Raw genomic sequence first — 20924 nt, 5'->3', positions numbered from 1 at the left:
GTCCCTAACCCTTACAGTCTAATAAGGAAAAATGTATCGAGGACCTGGCATTTAACCTTCTCACTGTGTCTCTAGATAACCGACCTGCTGGATGTGGTGTTGGACAGCTTTATTAAAACAAGTGCCACAGGAGGCCTAGGCTCCATCAAAGCAGAGGTCATGGCTGATACTGCAGTGGCCCTCGCTTCAGGAAATGTCAAATTGGTCTCAAGCAAGGTGAGCTAACACTTTCTGTAATATTGTCTGCAAAGTTACCTGTGGCCAGCACGTAGATAGAATTTGTTTACTGAAGTCTAAAGATCCTTAACATCCTCTTAGGCAACAATACCTCGAAAAGCACTTCATGTTATTGTCAACCTCTACTCAAATCTAATCAATCTTCATGGTCATGCTTGGTTTTTAGACAACTGATCAGGAAAGTGTGTTTGTAGGGTGACTGTGGCTGCGAAGTCTCATCCTTGTTTGTAAAAAGAACAAAGATGGTTCTGGTCATGGATTTTTCTTGCATTCGTGGGTGTACTGTGGGAACATGGGGGGCTGAGCACAGAGCCTTGGGGTGCTCCAGGTTTCAACACTAAAGTGGAGGTGTGACACCAATCAGAAGTATTTCGTTTTTTACGATAAAGTTGGCCAGACTTTGATATTAAAACTATCCCAGCCAACATTTCACAAATGTCACTGAACTTTAAAGAAAAGAGCACAGTAAACAGTGGATACAGAAAATGACTGATGCTCATAATGAGCAATTCTGTTCGACCAACCTGTAAAATCTTACCTAGCAAGCTCTGGCCTTAACTTTGTGATAATTATGGAAAACTTAGGCAAGAAATCTGATCCAGGTTATGTTACTCCAAAATACAAGGTAATGAAGATAAAGAAAGCCAGTGTGAAGATTAAACACCCACAAAAAGCTTTAAGGGGAGTAACACAATATCCTGATGTTGGTTCATAAAGAAATTGGAAAAATAGACAACCGCTGCATATAGTCCATGGAACAATGTACTTTTGGAGCGACAAAACCAAACACTAACTGATATTATTGTTAAAGTGAAGAAAAGTGACGGTTACAATATTAAACTGGATGGGACTCCTATAGCAAAGAAGCATTGCACAGTGGAACCAAAGTGTATGTGACATCTTCTTTGACTTTTTGCAAGACACTCACTGCAGCTTAAGTTGATAACAGTAAATGTTTTTCCCCTGTTTTTATCTCAGAGTGCATGTGAATGCTCCATTTAAAAACTATACAAATCTTCAGACAACCTTGCAGGGTCTAAATTTAACATCCAACAATGCATACACATACCACTATTCTCATCTGCTCTATTATTGTTCATCACAACATTTTAGACGGCATACTAGTAACATTAAATGTTTTGTGATGTCACATTACTTTGAATAACACTTCTTGAATAACAAATAAAGGTTACAAAACTGGTGCATCACAGCATGACATGGTTGTACAAATCATATCCGAATGCAAAGATGAATGAATTCAACACTTATTAGAGGTTTAATTTCTGTTGACGCTGTTGCTAGAAATCAGTATTCAATGTAAAGAATACTTACTTACTAAGGCAAGAAATGAATCCAATGCTGTGAATCCCTCCTGACTTGAAGTATTCAAACTCATTTACTCAATATCCATCAGCTGTGGGCTCTAGATCCAAACAACAACATACAGCAGCAGACACAATAGCAAAGGCAGGCCCCGGCTCCTATTATGGCAGACTCCAGCCCTGCACTGAATAGCGGCCATTGTGAGGAGTTATGACGAAGAAAAGCCACTCGGTGTTGAAGTGAAAGTGCACTTCTCCTTAGTGTTTTTGAGTTGTTTTACCAAAGATTTGTTGTTGAATTTAAGAACTTCAACATTGAAAATTATAGATCGTTGAGGGATTATACATCATTTTTTATGCTGGTGTGATACTAACGATTACTGTCTGATGTCATGGCAGGACAGCGTACTGAGCACAATGAGGCCTTGTCTGCTGTTCTTGAACTCTGTGTCACCCAAGAGTTGAATATATGCCATGTCGTAATTAGTTACAACCAAAGCCATATTGTCATATGCATCAGCTCCATATCTAGAAATACATGCACTGTGTAAACCGTGGGCTTACCTAGCTTTGAGTGTAGTGCATTGATCAAGAAATTCAAGTTTGCATTGTAGCGAAAGGAACCCTAACAGGGTGATTAGGTTATGAATTACACGATTACTTACTACACAAATCCATATTTGACACAATATATTAATTAAAACATGATTTTGTTGATTAAAAGTTATCGTGTTTTTATTTTCTTTACTGAGGAAAGCTTAGCCGTAATGAATCCATAGTCTTGTGCTCTCCAAAGATATAAAATATAATATTCAAAAAGTGTTCCACTGTGTTTTCTGATGGCGGAAAATACATGTGTTTTGTCGATGTTAAATTAACCGGACCATTTCTGTGGATTGATATGACTACATCTGGTCCCTTGATCAGAGCATCCTTAGCATCAGTCATCTATCCCTAGCAGCGTCGGCCAATCGACAAAGAGCAGTTTTATGTCGTATGTATGTCTGGCTAACTAGGGGTTATGGTTGTGTATCATTATTTTAAGAGCTTAGTATTTTATGCACCGTAAAAATGTATGCTAATTCATGGCACTACACGTTATGTTTAAGTTCAATATTCATCCGTTTTAGACATTTATAGCAAGGGGGTCCCTGCTCTGTCTTTCTTTAAATTTAGGTGTTCTTAAACTGAAAATAATCAAAGACCCCTGAAATAAAGGAACTACTAGGGCGAGTAATGTCTCCTTTTCCCATCAGCCATTGTTATTATGAAATTGAAATGGAAAGTTTGTCTGCATTGTTCCAATGTTGGAATTATTCTTCGTGGCAGGTGATTGGTCGGATGTGTAAGATCATCGACAAGACGTGCCTGTCGCCGACGCCCACTCTGGAGCAACACCTGATGTGGGACGACATCGCCATCCTGGCCCGCTACATGCTCATGCTGTCCTTCAACAACTCTCTGGATGTGGCGGCCCACCTGCCCTACCTGTTCCACGTGGTGACCCTGCTGGTAGCCACAGGGCCGCTCTCTCTGAGGGCCTCCACCCACGGTTTGGTCATCAACATCATCCACTCCCTCTGCACCTGCTCGCAGCTCAACTTCAGCGGTGAGGACTAGCTCAGTGATTTGGCCGGCAGCCTGAGGTTGCAGTAAGGATAACGCTTTACGCTGATCGTCAATAATAAATCAGAATCAGAAAGTATTTATCCGTCCCACAGCCGGGTATTCACAGCGGTACAACAGCAGTGCAGATGAGATCTTATGGGACAATAACAGTTACATTCTGAAACATCCGTAACGTTTTTATTAACAGCTTATTGATGCATACATTCAAACTATTTATATTCTTATCATTATGAGTACCAAAGGCTAGTAAATCGTAATTCTTATTGATTTTACAAACCAATTATTAACCATATACAGAGTTTCACGAAAATCTATCTTGTGTCCTGATTTCATTTTAAATGATTTGTTTATCCTTAACAAATTCTTAACTACTTTTACATCGGTAGTAAACTTTACTTTTAATAATAAGTTAACATTTTGAATTATAATGGCATCGTAAAGTATGATTTACTAGCAATTTACTTTTTCTTTATGTTCAATATGTCTTTTTGTGTATCAGTTGTAAGATGATACAATACAAAGACTTACACTTAAGACAAACATTGAAAGAAAAAAACGATTTGTTAAACAATCTTGCAACAACGTGTTTGTATGTCTGTTAAAACCTGCACTGAAGACTGAGTTGCGCTGAAGGAGCCAGGATTATTAGATGTGCTGCTATTAAAGAGTTTAGAATCATGATAGGCGCCCAAGCGCAATGAGGAAATATTCTTGCAAAGTATCTTTATTGATCTGTTAGCTCCTCATGATTCTTCCGTCAAGAGCTTAACTCCTGAAGAGCTTTCCTGTTTCTAAGCTTCCGTAGATGAAGCCGGCAGACGATTAAGTCAATAGGGGTATGTGCATGCTAGGGAAAGCAGATATCACAGAGACCTTCTGTGGCATACATATGTGACGTTAATGGCGTTTAAGGTTTTACACTCAGGTACATTTACATTTGGTTGCTGTAGTAGCCAACGTTTGACAGTTCGCCAGGTTTTTAGAAACATTCAATGTCTGATACTTCTGGTCAAGGAACTTGAAAAATCATTGCTAAGACTAACACTGTTTTCTTTGTCCTTTATCTTCCATGCTGAACGTCCTGCATCATTGCCCTCTGCACCCATGTTTATTCGATGGCTGCAAACCCCTGACGAGATCAAAGTTGTGGACTTCTCGAGGCAGAACTAATCTCTTATGTTGTCGTGTTCTGTGATTTCAGAGGAGACAAAGCAGGTTTTGAGGCTGAGCCTGACCGAGTTCTCCCTGCCCAAGTTCTACCTGCTGTTCGGCATCAGCAAAGTGAAGTCCGCCGCCGTCATTGCCTTCCGCTCCAGCTACAGAGACCGGTCCTTCTCTCCAGGCTCCTATGAGAGGGAGACGTTCGCCCTGTCCTCCCTGGAGACCGTCACAGAGGCCCTACTGGAGATCATGGAGGTCAGTAGTTTGTCACTCCACTGTACCACAAATGCATTTATTCCATGAATGAAATGCTAAAAGATCCAAGAAAGTATTTTGCAAACTGTTTATTCAGATTGATAATATAGTCAAAGTGTTGCTTAATCTCTCAGTGTCTTTCAGTCTTTTTCCTCTATGTTTGTGTCCTAGGCTTGTATGAGGGACATCCCAGCCTGCAAGTGGTTAGACCAGTGGACAGAGCTTGCACAGAAGTATGCACCGCCTCCATTTGATTTCATCAATGCTAATAAGCCTGTCGTGCAGCGTTCAACAAATGCCTGTTTTTGTATTCCAGGTTCGCATTCCAGTACAACCCCTCCCTCCAGCCCAGGGCGCTGGTGGTGTTCGGCTGCATCAGTAAGAGGGTGAGCCACGGTCAGATCAAGCAGATCATCCGGATCCTCAGCAAGGCCAGCCCTTTGCTCAGCATCGACCGGGTGAGAGCGCAAATCCACTGATAAACCCTTTTCAACCAAGGTTTTCTAGGGCTTATTCGGAAAAAACATTTTTTTGTGTCTTTACTGTTGCGGAACCAACTATTGGCTCGGCCGGCTCCAAAAACCTTGAGCCCCAAACATTACTTAACAATACAAATCGAGTACATTTACATTGAAGTTATTGTGAGGAAAAACAAGTAAGATACCAAAAGTAAAGATTTAATATATGCTAGAATAGTTTGTATTAGCAGATAGATATCATCACGAAAAAATACCAAAATTACTTTTTTTTTTAATGACTGACTAATGACTTTTCTTTACGTTCTCTCGTCGTCACAGGGTCTGGAGAGCTGTCTGAAGGGGCCGGACAATTACAACAGCCAAGTATTAATAGAAGCCACAGTCATCGCTCTGACCAAGCTGCAGCCTCTCCTCAGCAAGGTACGAGCCAGCATACCCCCCCTGCAACCACAGTACAGAGCCCCCACTCTCTTTCAATACTAATGAAAGTTTGAAAATGAAAGCGAATAAGACACCACAGGAAGCACAGACTCTATGTTTAGCAGTTTCCTTTTTAAGTTTTCACCTGTGTAACATTTCATCAGAGTTCGTGGTTAGTTTGTATGACCCCACCCCGCCTTAGAAGAGAAGAAGATGTCACATTAATTATTCACTGTAAGGTGGAACAAAGGTTTCAGCTATCTTAAGTGTAGCATGCTAGGCTAAATTAAATATCAAGACATCAATAATCAACACCCCCCTGTGTGTGTTTGTAGGAGTCTCCCATGCACAAAGCTCTGTTCTGGGTGGCGGTAGCTGTGCTGCAGCTGGATGAAGTCAACCTGTACTCTGCTGGCACTGCCCTGATGGAGCAGAACCTCCACACTCTGGACACCATGCGCATCTTCAACGACAAGGTCACACACACACACACACACACACACACACACACACACACACACACACACACACACACACACACACACACACACACACACACACACACACAGGGTCTCCTCTTCGACTTACATACTCAATACTGTGGGCAATCCCCACAGGAGCAATTTGGGGTGAAGTGTCTTGCCCAGGGACACAACGACATGCTGACTGCAGTGGGGTTTGAACCTGTGCTCCCCTGATCCGAACACCAACGCACTAGTCCACTGCGCCACACGCCTCCCTAATACATATACGGTTATCATACTATAATACCAATACACAGCTGGATGTATTGCAATTAACATGTTACATATTTTAACACTATGTGGACATTTTTACTTTAAGTTCTTTTGTTTGTTCATTTTTTCTTCTGTTTTCTTTTACATTTATTTTTACATTTGACTTTAACTTTATAATGTATATATCAATATTTTTATTTGATTTTATTCCATTTTAAAATTGAGCAACTTGAAAATCTTAAATGGAAAAGAAAGAAGCAAACATTGGAATATGTTTGTTTATTTGAAGTTTTGACAGCCATCATGTGAAGTATGTGTAAGTCGGCACACGCATATCGTCACAATAACTGATGTCAGAGGTCACAGTGTCAGGAAGCTCATCCAGGTCTGCAGCTGCTGCCTCAAAAACACTGATCAGTGTAACTGCATCTCTTGACAGTCTTGACTGCGTGCTTTTTATATTAGGTCCATCAAATGTTGTGAGCTTAGGCCTGAGGTAGGACGTAAACACCAACTAGAAAAAACTTGAAAAACTGCTGAGGTGAAAATGTGGTGATAACTGACTGATTTTTTTTTACTGATTAAGTACCTTAAGATACGTCTCTTAATGTATCTTGACAATGAGTAGATGATGGAATGAGATTTGTTGACATTACCAAACACAGCTTCCTCATTCTCCTCTCCTCTTATTGGCCCATCCAGAGTCCAGAGGAAGTGTTCATGGAGATCCGGCGTCCTTTAGAATGGCACTGTAAGCAGATGGATCACTTTGTGGGCCTCAACTTCAGTGCAAACTTCAACTTTGCACTGGTGGGCCACCTACTCAAAGGTAAAGAGAAAACTTCTGCTGATAGACATCAGCTTTGTTTTAATGAAATGGTATCTTCCAGAGGTTTGGATCAGTGTTTCGTTAATGACGGCCTGTTTGTGTCTTTCTTGTGTCTCTAGGCTACAGACACCCTTCCGCCACCACAGTAGCAAGGACTGTGAGAATCCTGCACACACTTCTCGCTCTGATCAGCAAACATCTGAAATGTGACAAGTTTGAGGTTAACACTCAGAGTGTGGCCTATCTGGCTGGTACGTAACACACTAGGAGACATTTACACAACTTCCAACACTATCCTGCTCATGCCCATAGCACCAATATTATGTCATGGAAGAAATATGATCAAAAGTGAACTATAGAACAACATTTTGGCTTTGGTTGCTGGTTGAGCCCCATCATCTCTCCTGGTTGTCTGCAGCCCTGCTCACTGTATCTGAGGAGGTCCGGAGTCGCTGCAGCCTCAAACACAGGAAGTCCCTCCTGATTTCTGACCTCTCCATGGACCCGGTCCCCATGGAAACATACACAAGTCACATCAATGATCCCAGCTGCAGGTGAGCAGAACAGAGGACAACTTGTCTGATCCAGCGACAACAAAATGCAGCCCAACAGGCACACTATGAAACAAACTCAATTCAAATGTAGATGACCCCAAGTTTAACCCTTTCCTAATTTTTTTTCTAAAGTCTTCCAATGGGTATAGTTTTTTTTTTTTATCCATTTGAGTCAATAGTTCATTTTTGACAGGGGACATATCCTTTAATAACATTTTCAGTGCTTGTGAATAACATGCACAAGTGTCTACCAACCTTAAAACTTTAAAATAGGGCTGTCAAGTTAACGCGTTAACGATTTTTTTTATTAACGGCACTAATTATTTTACCGTGCGATTAACGCATGTGTATTTGTCCTCGGCCCGCCCCGTAGTTTCAGAGCCCAAAGGCTTGACGTTGTTGTTAGTTGGATGGTGGGAAATTCTAGCGAGAGATATGGATACAAAAAAAGGTGTTTTAAACAGGCTTGTCTGTTTGAGCAACTGGCTCAGTGCAAAGAGAGTGAAGAGAGAGAGAGAGAGGTTCGAGGTTGTTGTATTGAAAATATTCAGGAGAATATTTGTCATTGTTCAGAGGTTGTTGTGTATCGACTGACAGCCCTACTTTAAAATAAAAAATATTAAGTCCATTTTTGTGGGCTCCCTCAATTCAACCATTCATATTTGCTACCCTTCCTTGCAGGGTTATTAAAATATATATAATTTACACATATCTTTCGCTATCGGATCAGATCTGACTGGGCTTTCTTGGGGCTTACAGAGACAGGAAGTGAATACAGGTATATTCACAGACAGAATAAAGAAACCTTAAAGGACACCTGTCATGCTATATTTAAATGATATATTGTAGGGCCATACCTATATAAGGTATATTTATACGTTTCTGTTTTCAAAATACCAAACAGATCATGCATTTTAGCCATGCCTCATTTCGCTCTATTTGCTGTTCTCCAGCCCTGTTTTTGCAGGGGGGTGATTCTGTGAGCTGCAGCTGACCACGCCCCCCTGCAGGAGAGGGGAGCCGCTCTGATCAAGTCAGAAGAGGGGGAGAAAAATAGATCTCCGTCCTCCGTGTTTTATTATAGCCTATTATTATATAGAGTCGTTATTCATTTGTTTTAAAGCTCAATAAATAACAAAGAAGACCTTTGACCGGCACTTTTCTAATTTCGTCCGGAAGATTTAAACTTTAACGGACATCTTGACCGGCGAAAGAAAACCTTACTGAAACTCTGCCGCACGGTCCCCTCGTTCCTTGGAAGAGGCGGAGAGGTGGGTGTTTGTCATCTGCTGGTGGACTAACCGGAGAGAATTACAGTGCTTGCCTCGACGGGGAGGGATTGCATTGAATTAAAGCAGCAGGAGCAAACGCTTGCCTCGGGGAGGGAGAAAGAAAGCCACAGCGGAGAATAAACAGAAGGGTAACCATGGTAACCATGCGCGGGAATTCTTCTTCGCTGCTTTTGTGGCAGACTACAGCGCCACTTACAGGCCTGGCATATGTACTACAGCAGGGCTTCTCAAACTCCGGACCAAGGTCCGAATCCGGACCGAACCCTGTGTCCCATTATAACAAAAAAAAAATTATTACAAAAAAAAAAAAAATTCTGATTCTGATAAATTAATGTACATCATCATGTACGCACGTCTTGTGTCTGACGCGTTGTGAGAATGAACGTGCATATATATTTACTTGTGTGTGCGAGCGTGACACGCATAGCAGACCGCAAGTTAACCGCAAGTTTACCTTGACTTTCTAATGCTTCTAATGCCTTTTTTGCAGAGGTTCAAAGCATTGACTACAGACAAACAGTGCCATTTCTCCCACTAGTTCAAGCCACCATACTGTATGTATGTATTGAATGTGTGTGTGTATACACGGGCGCCGTTTACCGACAGGCAAGGCAGGCAAGGCAGGCAAGTGCTTGGACCAGAAGGGGTCCCCCAAAGAAGGTAGATTAAGAAGGTCCACAGCAACGACAACATGAAACGCCCATGCATAGAGCGCCAAGAAACTGCTTCTTAATTTCAGTTTCGTTTCTCCGCTCGGGGGGGGACGGGGGGGGACGGACGGACGGACTTTACTGGCATTGATCCGGACCAGTGACCTTGTATAAAGTTCACAACTGGACCTTTAATAAAAAAGTTTGAGTACCCCTGTACTACAGCGTCTCCAGCGCTTTCGAGCGGCAATGGCCGGCCGTGGCCCAACCCCACATTCCCCTGATAGGTGGAGAGTTGGCCCAATAGCCGTAGCGCCACTTCTGTGACGTCAGTGAAGTGTTCAAATCTGGATCAGTTTTTATCAGATCCGTTGCAGCCCCTTTTTTAGAGATTTGGGTATGGAGGAAAATAGAGAGGGTTGTGTTTTCTGACACTTGGTGAGTTCCCTGGAACACCGGGGACACATATTCATGTATAAAAGACGTACAAAAGTTCATTTTGCATGATAGGTCCCCTTTAAAGCATATAAACATGTTATTTTTTACGAGCCTGAAATGAGCCCCCTAATACGTCCCCTTTAATAAGTTGTCAGGTTGCGTTCTGTTCCCTGACTTTTGGTCCATTCTCCTCAGAACTCTGCGTGAGACTCAGCCGTGGACGTCCCCCCAGGTCTCAGAGCGCTACCTCTCAGCCCATCACTACCCTACAGTGGGACAGATCAGCCCCCGAACTCGCAAGTCCATGAGCCTGGACATGGGCCAGCCCTCGCAGGCCAACACAAAGAAGCTCCTGGGTATGACTCGTGTTGTTCATGTTGATCTTTCCTAAAGAGAAGTGTCCATCAATAAAACCTCAAATCCAGATTGTAAATGTACCTTTGACTGATTGTCTACCAGGCACCAGGAAGAGCTTCGATCATCTCATATCAGACTCTAAAGCACCAAAGAGACCAGAGATGGAGTCGGGTATGACCACCCCTCCCAAGATGAGGCGTGTAGCAGAGAACGACTACGAGATAGGTGAGAGTGCAGCATTCCTTTTTTCCTTTGATACGGTATAGTTTCTGTGAGAAGAAATTCTAAATCCATGTTATTTTTACAGAGACACAAAGAATTGCAAACTCTCACCTTCGCAAGGTGTCTGTATCAGAGTCCAACGTCCTGCTGGATGAAGAGGTGCTGACCGACCCAAAGATCCAGGCTCTGCTGCTCACTGTGCTGGTGAGGACACATAGAGGACAGTGATTGTGTTTTAAATTCTTTTCACGTGTCGATCACTGACTGTTGCTCTGATCTCCCAGGCCACCCAGGTCAAATACACCACTGATGACTTTGACCAGCGAATTCTCTACGAGTACTTGGCCGAAGCTAGCGTCGTCTTCCCAAAGATGTTTCCAGTGGTGTAAGTAGCCAACAAAATACATTTCCCTAGGTTAGGTTGACGATCGGAGTTAGATTTCTTTTGGGGGGGTTCTTTTTAGAGTTGAATGTAGAGGTGGTCCCAGGTTCTTAGGAACTGAAACCAAACCAGGGATGTGAGTGAAGCTGTGTCTTTGGTTATCTACCCAACATTTATCGGTTCTTAGACGGGCTCTCCAGTCCTCTTGTATCCTCTCTGAAAGTAACATTTTCAAGCTGGGCTCACCCCATTTATTCTACCCAGCTGTTTAGAAGCAACATTTACTTTAGTGAGCTAACAACCAGAAACCTTTGCTGCCACTTGAGAAGCTGCTGTCCTGTTGTAACGTTCTGTAATAGGTCCATATTTCCTTACTTTCCAACAAATGTTTTAACACTAAAAGTGAACTGGACCATGATTTGAGTTTGATCCGGTCCGCAACTACCTATTTTTTAGGGATTCAACTGTTTGGTTCTGGTCCGTGAACGGATCAAACAACAAATTCAGAAAGTGTGTACTAAAAGGGGTTGTGAGTAAATGCATAAGAGCTGCTGCTCATGTGTTGACTGATAGAAACATTGACTCTCCAGATGTAAGAAATATACATGAGACATAAGAATAACTACTGGTAGAGCACACTGTCAAAATCTAAACATACTTGTGCTGTTAGAATATGTATAGGTCTAATTGTGTCCAAGCAGCTAACCCGTGCTCATGCATATACATATATATATATATATATATATATATATATATATATATATAGAGAGCAGCGTTCATAGAGACGTCACATTAACGTGTCTGTGTGCACGTCTCCTCCTCAGCCACAACCTGCTGGACTCTAAGATCAACACAGTGCTGTCCATGTGCCAGGACACTAACCTCCTGAACCCGGTCCACGGCATCGTCCAGAGCGTGGTCTACCACGAGGAGTCGCCCCCCCCAGTACCAGCCCTCCTACCTACAGAGTAATAAATGCTGACATTTTCACATTCTGCACAGGCCATTCATTTACTTTCGTTATTTGTGCCTTTATTCGAAAGAGGACAGTGTATTGAAATGCTGGAAGAGTCTTTTCCCCCAAACAGGAAGTGACCTAAGACTGTGACAGTTATTGTAGGTGGATATCAGTGTGTCTTTTTAAGTAAGTGTGCTCACCCTGCCTCCCCTCCTCCCCCTTCTCTCCCCCCCTTTCATTTCACAGGCTTTGGCTTTAATGGACTCTGGAGGTTTGCCGGACCCTTCTCTAAGGTGTGAACGATTATTTTGCTTCTGTCATTTATTTATTATTTCCCTGAGGCGCCCTTGGCTGCCACGCAGGAGAAATTCAGCTTACTAAGCAATTACTGTAGCGCAACCACCCTGCCAATTGTTAGGGTGATATACAACACACACACACACACACACACACACACACATACATACATACATACATATACACATACACATACACATACACATACACATACACATACACATACACATACACACACACACAGAGAGAGAGAGGATGAACAACTTTAAAGAGTTTTCGGTTAATACTGAAACCAGTAGTAACTCAAAAATGTGAAATACATATAAAATGTAAATTAACAGAATTAAAATACAGTGTACATTATTAGGGCTCCAAAATTAATGTAAATATTTCCAAATCAAAATATTAACTATTACAATATCCAAATCGCATTAAGTGCAATATTTGCTTAAAGGTGGGGTAGGTAAGTTTGAGAAACCGGCTCGAGATACACTTTTTGTTATATTCCATGGAATGCTCTTAACATCCCGATAGCAATGAATATCTTAAGTGCTTTGACCTAAAATCCATAAAAAAATGTCATCTGTGGAAGCCGTAGTACTGTAAAAAGCACGACCAATCATTTTAGCCGGCCCGGCTAAAATGATTGGATGGCCTACCTGCCTGTCAGCCTTCCATCTGTGCACAAACTTATCTCGTGCCCTCATTGGTCATGTGCGCGTTCGTGTGTGTTGGAGGAGGGGCTCTGTAAGAGGCAGATTTGTTCCAGTTTTCCAATTTTCAAATTCTAGCGATCTCGAGCCGGTTTCTCAAACTTACCTACCCCACCTTTAATGTAAAATGTGTTTAAATATCTGAATGAAGTGTTGTAGAGCTGCCGAGAAATCCCTATATTCTACAGTCTTCATAAACAATCTTTGTTTTGTACAGATCCTCCTAAAAAAATCACGATATGATCATTTTATTATGTGATTCAATTATCATTTTAAATTATGTTTCAAAAATTGTATATTTCTCTAAGCATATTGTAATATCATTCATAATAATCGGACTAAGGTATTTTTGGGAAATGGTGCACCTTTACTAGGTATATTTAAAACATGTATGACACACTTAATTCTAGCGAGACTTTTATCCCATTAATGTAATCAGTATTTATAATCCAATAAATTATATAATTAATTACATATTGGCATTATTTGTATCCCAGCCTATGTGTGTATGTTGTCACTTTGTTCCCAGGCATTACAATCATCAGTCTAACAGAGTCCCCCCCCCCCCCCCCCCCCCCGCAGCAAACACAGATACCGGACTACGCAGAGCTGATCGTCAAGTTCCTGGAGGCGTTGATTGACAGCTACCTGCCGGTGGTGGACGAGGAGCGGGGGGAGGAGCAGCTGAGGACGCCCACCTCCCCCTACCCCCCCCACCAGCCAGAGCCAGCTCAGCATCACTGCCAACCTCAACCTGTCCAACTCCATGACCTCCCTGGCCACCTCGCAGCACTCCCCAGGTAACACACATACGCACACACACACACACACACGCTGACTCTCAAACACACTCAGGGTGTTTCTCAATCGCGAGTACGCTTGCTTGGTAGCACATGTCTGCCGAGCATCTTCCTTCAGAAGCGAGTCAAGAATACTTCCTGGCATTCGGAAAACGAAGAGTGGAACACGCTAGCAAGTGTGCAGGTGTGCGTCATATTAGAGGCCCCGCCTTACATCTTCCGCCACAGATTTGGGGAAATTGGTCCGTGCGCAAAGCATTGTGGGGATTTTAAGACCGCAAAGTCTACTCATGTGCAGCCTCGATATTTCTCCAAACGGAGTACGCCGGGCTCGGTAGATTTCCAAGTATGCTGGAGATTGGAACAGTCCTTGATGACGTAGTATGCTTGAAATAGTGGCTCTGAAGCAGCTTTACTCGCGATTGAGAAACACCCTCAGGCTCTCACGTTCTCCGTCCGTTAACCCTTTGACCTTTCAGATAGTCTTATCAAGGTCACATCTAAATCTTCAGGGCTAGAACTATATATTTGTTTTATATCTCTCTGGGAGAGTGAACTGTCAACGGAGGGAGGAGGGGAGGAGAGGGGGGGGGGGGAGACGCACGCTCGTGAACTGTTAGCGCCGGTGTTATGCATGCCCACTGCACCTCGCGGTAGCGCGCACAGCGTAAAGCAAAAACTCCCAGACATTTCAATGATTTGTACGGCAAAGTTAGGTTTGGAAACTATATCATTTCCTTTTTGGAGGGCATGCATAACACCGGAGCCTCGCTGCGGGGAAGCTTTGGCGCTGTTCTGAGTTTGTTCTAATCGGTCAAAATGACGGACTGCTTTCAGATTTTTCCGTCATTGTTAAAAAAAATCCATCATAGACGGAAAATATTCGGTTAACGCGACCTCTGGTTAGTATGTTGAGATTATCCTCAAAAATATTAATTTATTAAGAAAGATCCTAATAAATCATAGTTTGGGGTTCCTGTTGTCATGCATTATTACTAAAATAGTTCAGTTTCTATATTAACATACAGAAACGGCTTTACAAAAACACATGATCCACACTGTTTGGTTCGGTCCTAACCCCCACCCCCCTGTGCCCCTCCAGGTGTGGATAAGGAGAACGTCCAGCTGTCCCCCAGCTCCGCCCTCTCCAGCGGGGGGCGCACTCGCCACGGATCGGCCAGTCAGGTGCAGAAGCAGCGCAGCGCGGGCAGCTTCAAGAGGCCGAGCATCAAGAAGATCGTGTGATCGGAGAACCCTCCTCCTCCTCCTCCTCCTCCTCCTCCTCCTCCTCCAGCCCGCCGGGGGCTCACGCTGCACTCCATCTCTTACTCTGTTTATTTCCTCCTCCTTCTTAACGGTTGTTTCCCCTGGCGTGAGAACTTTTCAGTTGGGCATCGAGGAGGAATATTAACACATTTAGTGCTGCTTGAGATTTATTTCATTTGTGACAGCGCACGGTGGAGGAGAATCTTTTCGTTGGAGTAGTTCCTGTCCTCTGCAGTGGATGTTGTCTTCACAGATATTCAGCAGCAGGTTAGAGTCGGGTCGAGTTCACTCTGGTGAAACTATTGGGGGCAAAATGCCCCTGAGCCTGATGGGAAAGCAGGTTCAGTTTGGACAGGGAGGAAACAGGAAGTGAAACTCTGTCTCTATGCTAAAGTTGGATCCGTCCTTTGGCCTTCCTTTTGACTAAACACTCCTGTGTCAGTGAGAGGGACCAAATGACAGCAACAGTGGAGGGGGGGGGGCCTGCTCGGACACCTGGGCCCACCTCTCCCAGTCCTGTACATATTTTACATAGACAGATTATGTATAACTAGTCCTTAGTGCTGATTTAGATGTTGATGTTTTTCTCCATGGTGTGCCTTTGTCAGGGTTTTTCAATGTGTACAATTTGTAAAGTGAAAGACAAAGAACAGGTACTAATTATGGAGGCGAGCCGTCCATATCACCACGCGAGCCGCATCACGACGGGCCTCCAAACGATCGTCTAATATACAATCATCCATATACCCTGTTGCCTGAAAGTATTTATCCTGTACAGCTAGATAGCGCTACACTTTCCAAAAATCTTCTTTTCAAACACTTATGAACGAGAAGATCGCAAAACACTAGGGGGAAATGTACGTGTGTAAATAGCTCCGAGCTTTTTTTGTTTGTTTTCGTGCGCGTCTCTTTTTATGTAGCTGTTTAATGTCAGTTATTTTAGTACGAACTGTGTTTTCAGCAGCATTGCGTTTTTAATTTGTTTACACAGTGACAAGGAACATTGTGTAATAGGCAATAATCCTCAACTCTGAATCTCCTTTGTCAACCACACACTTTGTTTTATTTGTACATCAGTGTCAGCGCGGTGCAATATGAACTCCTAATCTGCCCGGTAACACGGAAAGTGAGCTACTGTTGGTTACCTCCTATGACTATTTGAATAGAAAAGAGGCAGTGGACACAGTGACGTTTGATCTCATTACACACACACACACACACACACACACACACACACACACACACACACACACACACACACACACACAGACACAGACACATACACACAACACACAACACCGACACACTCCTGTGGGCTCTTCGAAGGAAACATGTAGCCTACGAGGTGTTGACACAGTTTGTCAGGACTACGTATTATCGGAATTGTCAAACTTTATTTTTTTTTAAATCACATTGTGTTCTATGATGTATTATTATTTAACAACTTAAGCCAATTCAACCCCTTCCTGTTCCTGTCAAAACAGCATGGAGAGTGTGAGGAAAAAGCTAATAAGTCACCCTTGTTTTTACAAACTGTTCTTTCCGGTAACACTAAAAATGAATAAACTCATGACTCTTAAATATGTCAGGCTTACATAAACTGACCTGAAAATATACGATCAAATAATATAAAAACATTTGGTGGTACGTCATTTTTCACTTCCTGCTAGAGCTAAAAGCTGCACACTCTGAAAGAAGAGGAAGATTTCTATAATCGTTACAATGTACTGGAATAATGGGAAAGATGTAAACGGTGACAGAAACGCTGACTCCAGAGCTCCTGCTCCACCCTGCTCCACCCTGCTCCACCCTACAGGAGGCACAGATCCATTGATGAAGTTCCTCAATTGAGGTTTTTCCTTTAAAGAGCTTCAGTAATAATAACGCAGGTTGCCAATGCCTCAGATGTTCTGTCCCACATGCCTGTTCTGCACATTTCTGGGTGCATTTGAAGAATGCTGTCCCAAGAAAGATATAGTTTCCACACATAAACTGTCAAATCAGCACGGTGTAGTGTTTTAGATAGTGTATAGATTTCCGTGATGATTCTCAAAACTACTTTCAGAGAGTTTAAACTTGCTAGACGTAGCTAATCCACCTCGGAGAACTCCATCCTTTTAGTTTATAATCGCTAATGGTAACACAGTCCAAACTGACAAAACATAGGCTTGTGAACCCAGCGCCTACATCGGCCATCTTTAAAGCTATGTCCGTCTTTCAGCTGATAAATGGTGGTCCACACTACATATGTTAATCCCTAAGGGTTCAACCTCGTTACCATGCCACAATAATGCCCTTAGCCAACAGCAGTCATGGTGTTTGGTAATGGGAGCCAGTGGCACAACATGGAAAAAGTCACATGGTTTTTAGGGTTAGGGTGAGCAATTTAGAAAGGGACTGTAGATCAGTGCTCCACCCACAGCCTCCACCCACAGCTCAGCAGGGCTCCTCTGTCCCGCCCTAACATCTATGCATGGCAACAGTTGAGTATTGTTGAAAAAGTCTGACTTTATTCTGTCGCACATTGTTTCTCACCATTCTCAGTGTTCATGGTACTTAATGGAAACACTCGTCGATCAGTTCACTACTGATTTGTTTTTCTTGTATTGTAGTCGTCGGGATGTTATTTTCTCCTGTCCATTCAGTAAACACATAATCATTAGATAAATTCCACGGAAAGGGACATTTTGATTAGAGACAGCCTTAGCACAGTCATTCAATCTCAAAGAATGACATAAAGGGAAGACTACAAGTAACAACCCATAATTCATTCATCCAGGTTCCAGTTTATCAGATAAATTGGTCCAACGTCTTTTAAACAACCAATCATCAACTAGCACCTGGTTTAAAGCATACTGACGCTTAAAAAGGCCCCAAAAAATGACACATCAACATTTTATTTGTATGAAAGGTTTTCCAAACTGTTTTTAACTTTGATTGCAAAAGAGCTGGACTATGCTGACTGGCCAAAGTTTTATTTAATTCAACATTAGCCCTCCTCCTCGTGTAAATAGGCCTAACCCTAGTCAGGAATCAAGCATGAAGTTTTATCACCTTTACGTTGTTAATGTTTTCTGACGCAAGATGTTTGGAGCAGTGATGAACTCACACAAAGAGACGATAAAGGTCCAGTTTGGGTCAGGATTAGTATCTAAACTTCAGGGTTAGAAACAAAATTCACAATTAGGAAAACAATTTGGGATTAGCAATTCAAATTCAGGATTAGGATCCAGATTCAGGATTAGGATCTAGATTAGGATCTAAAGTCCAACTCGCAGGAATTGTGATGGTTCATTTTTGTTCAGATTTCAGTGTCAGATTCCATAGAACTGTCTCATCGTTAAGCTCAATCCATCGTCTCTTCTCACCGTCTAACTGTTCTTAAAGCTACACTCACTGATTTCCCTCTGAAACAAACCTTGAATTACAGATCAGTGACTGTACCTTTAACAAGACAACCAGGAAAAATCTGTTGGCTGGTTTATTTGAGCGCCGTGTTCGCAGATTCCATCGTTTCCGGGTTCTAGTTTGACTTGTGTGTGAATGGAAATATTAAGGATTATGTATCCATAACCTCTTAAACAAGTGGTTGACTTGCACTAATTTAAAAACAGTCATGGGTTTGTAAAGATGAAAAACCTCAAAATGTGGCATGTTTTATTTGATGTTATGCAAAATCTAATGTCTGTAGAGTAATAGTCTGAGTTTTGTTTTATTGCAGTATGTGTGATAATTGTAAATACAATTTGAGATGGTATATTTACTACACTGTACATACATGTGATATTGTATCATTTTGTTTTTGTAAAGCAGTTAGTTTCTGTATAATAATATACAAATTGAACTATTCCAGTGTTAGTAATAAAATGTTTTGCTCTCCAAAACGTTTGAACCGGCGTGATAACAGACCCCAAACCGAGTTATCTTTATAAAGGTCACATTTCCAAAGGTGTCAATGAAGGTTTTAACAAATGTGGTTTCATCAGTGATGTATACACCGTCCGCTGTTGACCATTCAGATTTTAGTAAGTAAATCTACATAGAGTGGTGCAGTGATGACATATTGTGTATGTAGCCAGTCCCCAACTCCGGGGACTTCCGGCCGGGGACTCCGGGTGGCAGTATACGCCGTGAAGTTGTTTGCGGCCTGCCAGTAAACCCAAAGCAGAAGAAGAAGAAGTGACGTCAGCGGCTTCATTTGCCTAATCCTTCCCCCAGGGGAACTTATTCCGGTGTGAACGCAATCTGGATTTAGTTCATGAGAACTAAAGAGTTCATCAGAACTAAGTTCTGATGAACCTTTGTGGGAAAAGTACTTGGTGTGAAAGCGCCTAAGCGCTCCCTCGACAAAAAAAATGTAGGTTTTCCATTGGATTTTGGAATATTGCAGAAAATAATATCTTTGGAAAACAAACATTTATGATCCTTAAATGTTTGTTCAGCGGGATAATCTCCACATATTAACATCACTTTTATAATAGTTGAATTCAAGAAGTAAATAGCTGATGAAATGGTCGAGACAAACTACATGGTCACGACTGCACATCAACACCGCTAAGGTAAAGGCGGCTACATTTCAGCGTGATGACGTTTATTCTCAGTCTCATTTAGCCACCTTTTAGCAACCACGGTTTTTAAGACATGGAAAAGCTTCAGACATTCACAGGATATTCACTGAAGTGTTTAATGTCATAAAGCCAAACGTGAACAGCTTGTGTTAACCACATACCTTATTTTAGACAGCTAACCAAAAAGGAATTAAAAAAAACTGTGGGTTCAATGAGTGAACCCAGAAATGCTAACTAACGTCCGGTCTAAGGACTCATTCCTGCAACACTAGCATACCCAAGCAGTGTATCACTGTGTGAACTGTCCTACCAGTCAGCGAGGGGGCAAAGTGCAGACTCTGCTGTGAGCGCCTAGACAGCCGGCCAAATAACCACAATGCACCGGGTTTGATCCGCTCTTTTGACCTTTGTTGTATATTTCAAGCAGTTGCAAATTCTACTGGGTTTTAAAGATCTGCACCTGGGACACGGCAGTCACATTTTGTCTCCCTCCTCAAGCTCGGCATTCAACACCATTGAGCCAAAAAAACTGCAGTCACCATCTTTTATAACACTATACTATGACAACTTCTATACGTTATTATACATTTTTAGTGACTTTTTTGTCATTGTTCTAGAAGTTCTGTAATAGGCCTTAGTTTATTACATCCTATAGTGTAATTTGGTTTATGATATCATATAATATGAGTAATAGTTTATATCCCAAAAAAGGGCCAATGATAAATCTATGGATTAGAAAAGATAATAGGATAATTATAAAAATTCTTCGAACAGACAGACAGAAAACAATTATTAGTGATATATATTTCTTCTCTTAAAGGTGGGGTAGGTAATTTTGGAGAAACCGGCTCGAGTGCGCTAGAATTTGAAAATACACAGCCGGAAAAAATCTGCCACTTCCTTACAGAGCCCCTCCTCCAACACACACAAACGCGCACATGACCAATGAGGGCACGACATAAGTTTGTGCACAGATGGAAGGCTGACAGGCAGGTAGGCCATCCAGTTATTTTAGCCGGGCCGGCTCAAATGATTGGTCGTGCTTTTTACAGTACTACGGCTTCCACAGATGACATTTTTTTATGGATTTTTTGTCAAAGCACTTAAGATATTCATTGCTATCGGGATGTTAAGAGCATTCCATGGAATATAACAAAAAGTGTATCTCGAGCCGGTTTCTCAAACTTACCTACCCCACCTTTAATAAAATCTTTATTCTCAGAATTTGTTTAGCCTGTTGTTACAGCAGAGATCTATTCTGTGCAGCACAACCTCTGAAATATGTTATTGCACTCAAATGGAATTTGTATTGAACACAAAATGCATATTTGTGTGTATATAACACCAGTATTTAAATG

At 42.1% G+C, this 20924-nt stretch overlaps 1 protein-coding gene across 1 annotated transcript in view; it reads left to right on the top strand.

The window, feature by feature from the left end:
• LOC117471140 (neurofibromin-like) overlaps positions 1-18882 on the top strand; it is an 82868-nt gene extending 63986 nt beyond the window's left edge. Inside the window, 20 exon segments of the mRNA XM_034115941.1 lie at positions 76-216; positions 2889-3168; positions 4390-4604; positions 4776-4837; positions 4921-5062; positions 5402-5503; positions 5839-5979; positions 6943-7069; positions 7189-7320; positions 7488-7623; positions 10199-10359; positions 10463-10585; positions 10668-10786; positions 10867-10967; positions 11789-11900; positions 11902-11932; positions 12169-12215; positions 13515-13640; positions 13642-13732; positions 14835-18882. Of these exon segments, the coding sequence (XP_033971832.1) occupies positions 76-216; positions 2889-3168; positions 4390-4604; positions 4776-4837; positions 4921-5062; positions 5402-5503; positions 5839-5979; positions 6943-7069; positions 7189-7320; positions 7488-7623; positions 10199-10359; positions 10463-10585; positions 10668-10786; positions 10867-10967; positions 11789-11900; positions 11902-11932; positions 12169-12215; positions 13515-13640; positions 13642-13732; positions 14835-14977 (2532 nt within the window). The 3' untranslated portion in view covers positions 14978-18882.
• Positions 18883-20924: the final 2042 nt, after the last annotated feature.

The sequence above is a fragment of the Trematomus bernacchii genome, unplaced genomic scaffold, assembly GCF_902827165.1.
Source record: "Trematomus bernacchii unplaced genomic scaffold, fTreBer1.1, whole genome shotgun sequence".
NCBI lineage: Eukaryota > Metazoa > Chordata > Actinopteri > Perciformes > Nototheniidae > Trematomus > Trematomus bernacchii.
This window is presented reverse-complemented; position numbering and strand designations above follow the sequence as displayed.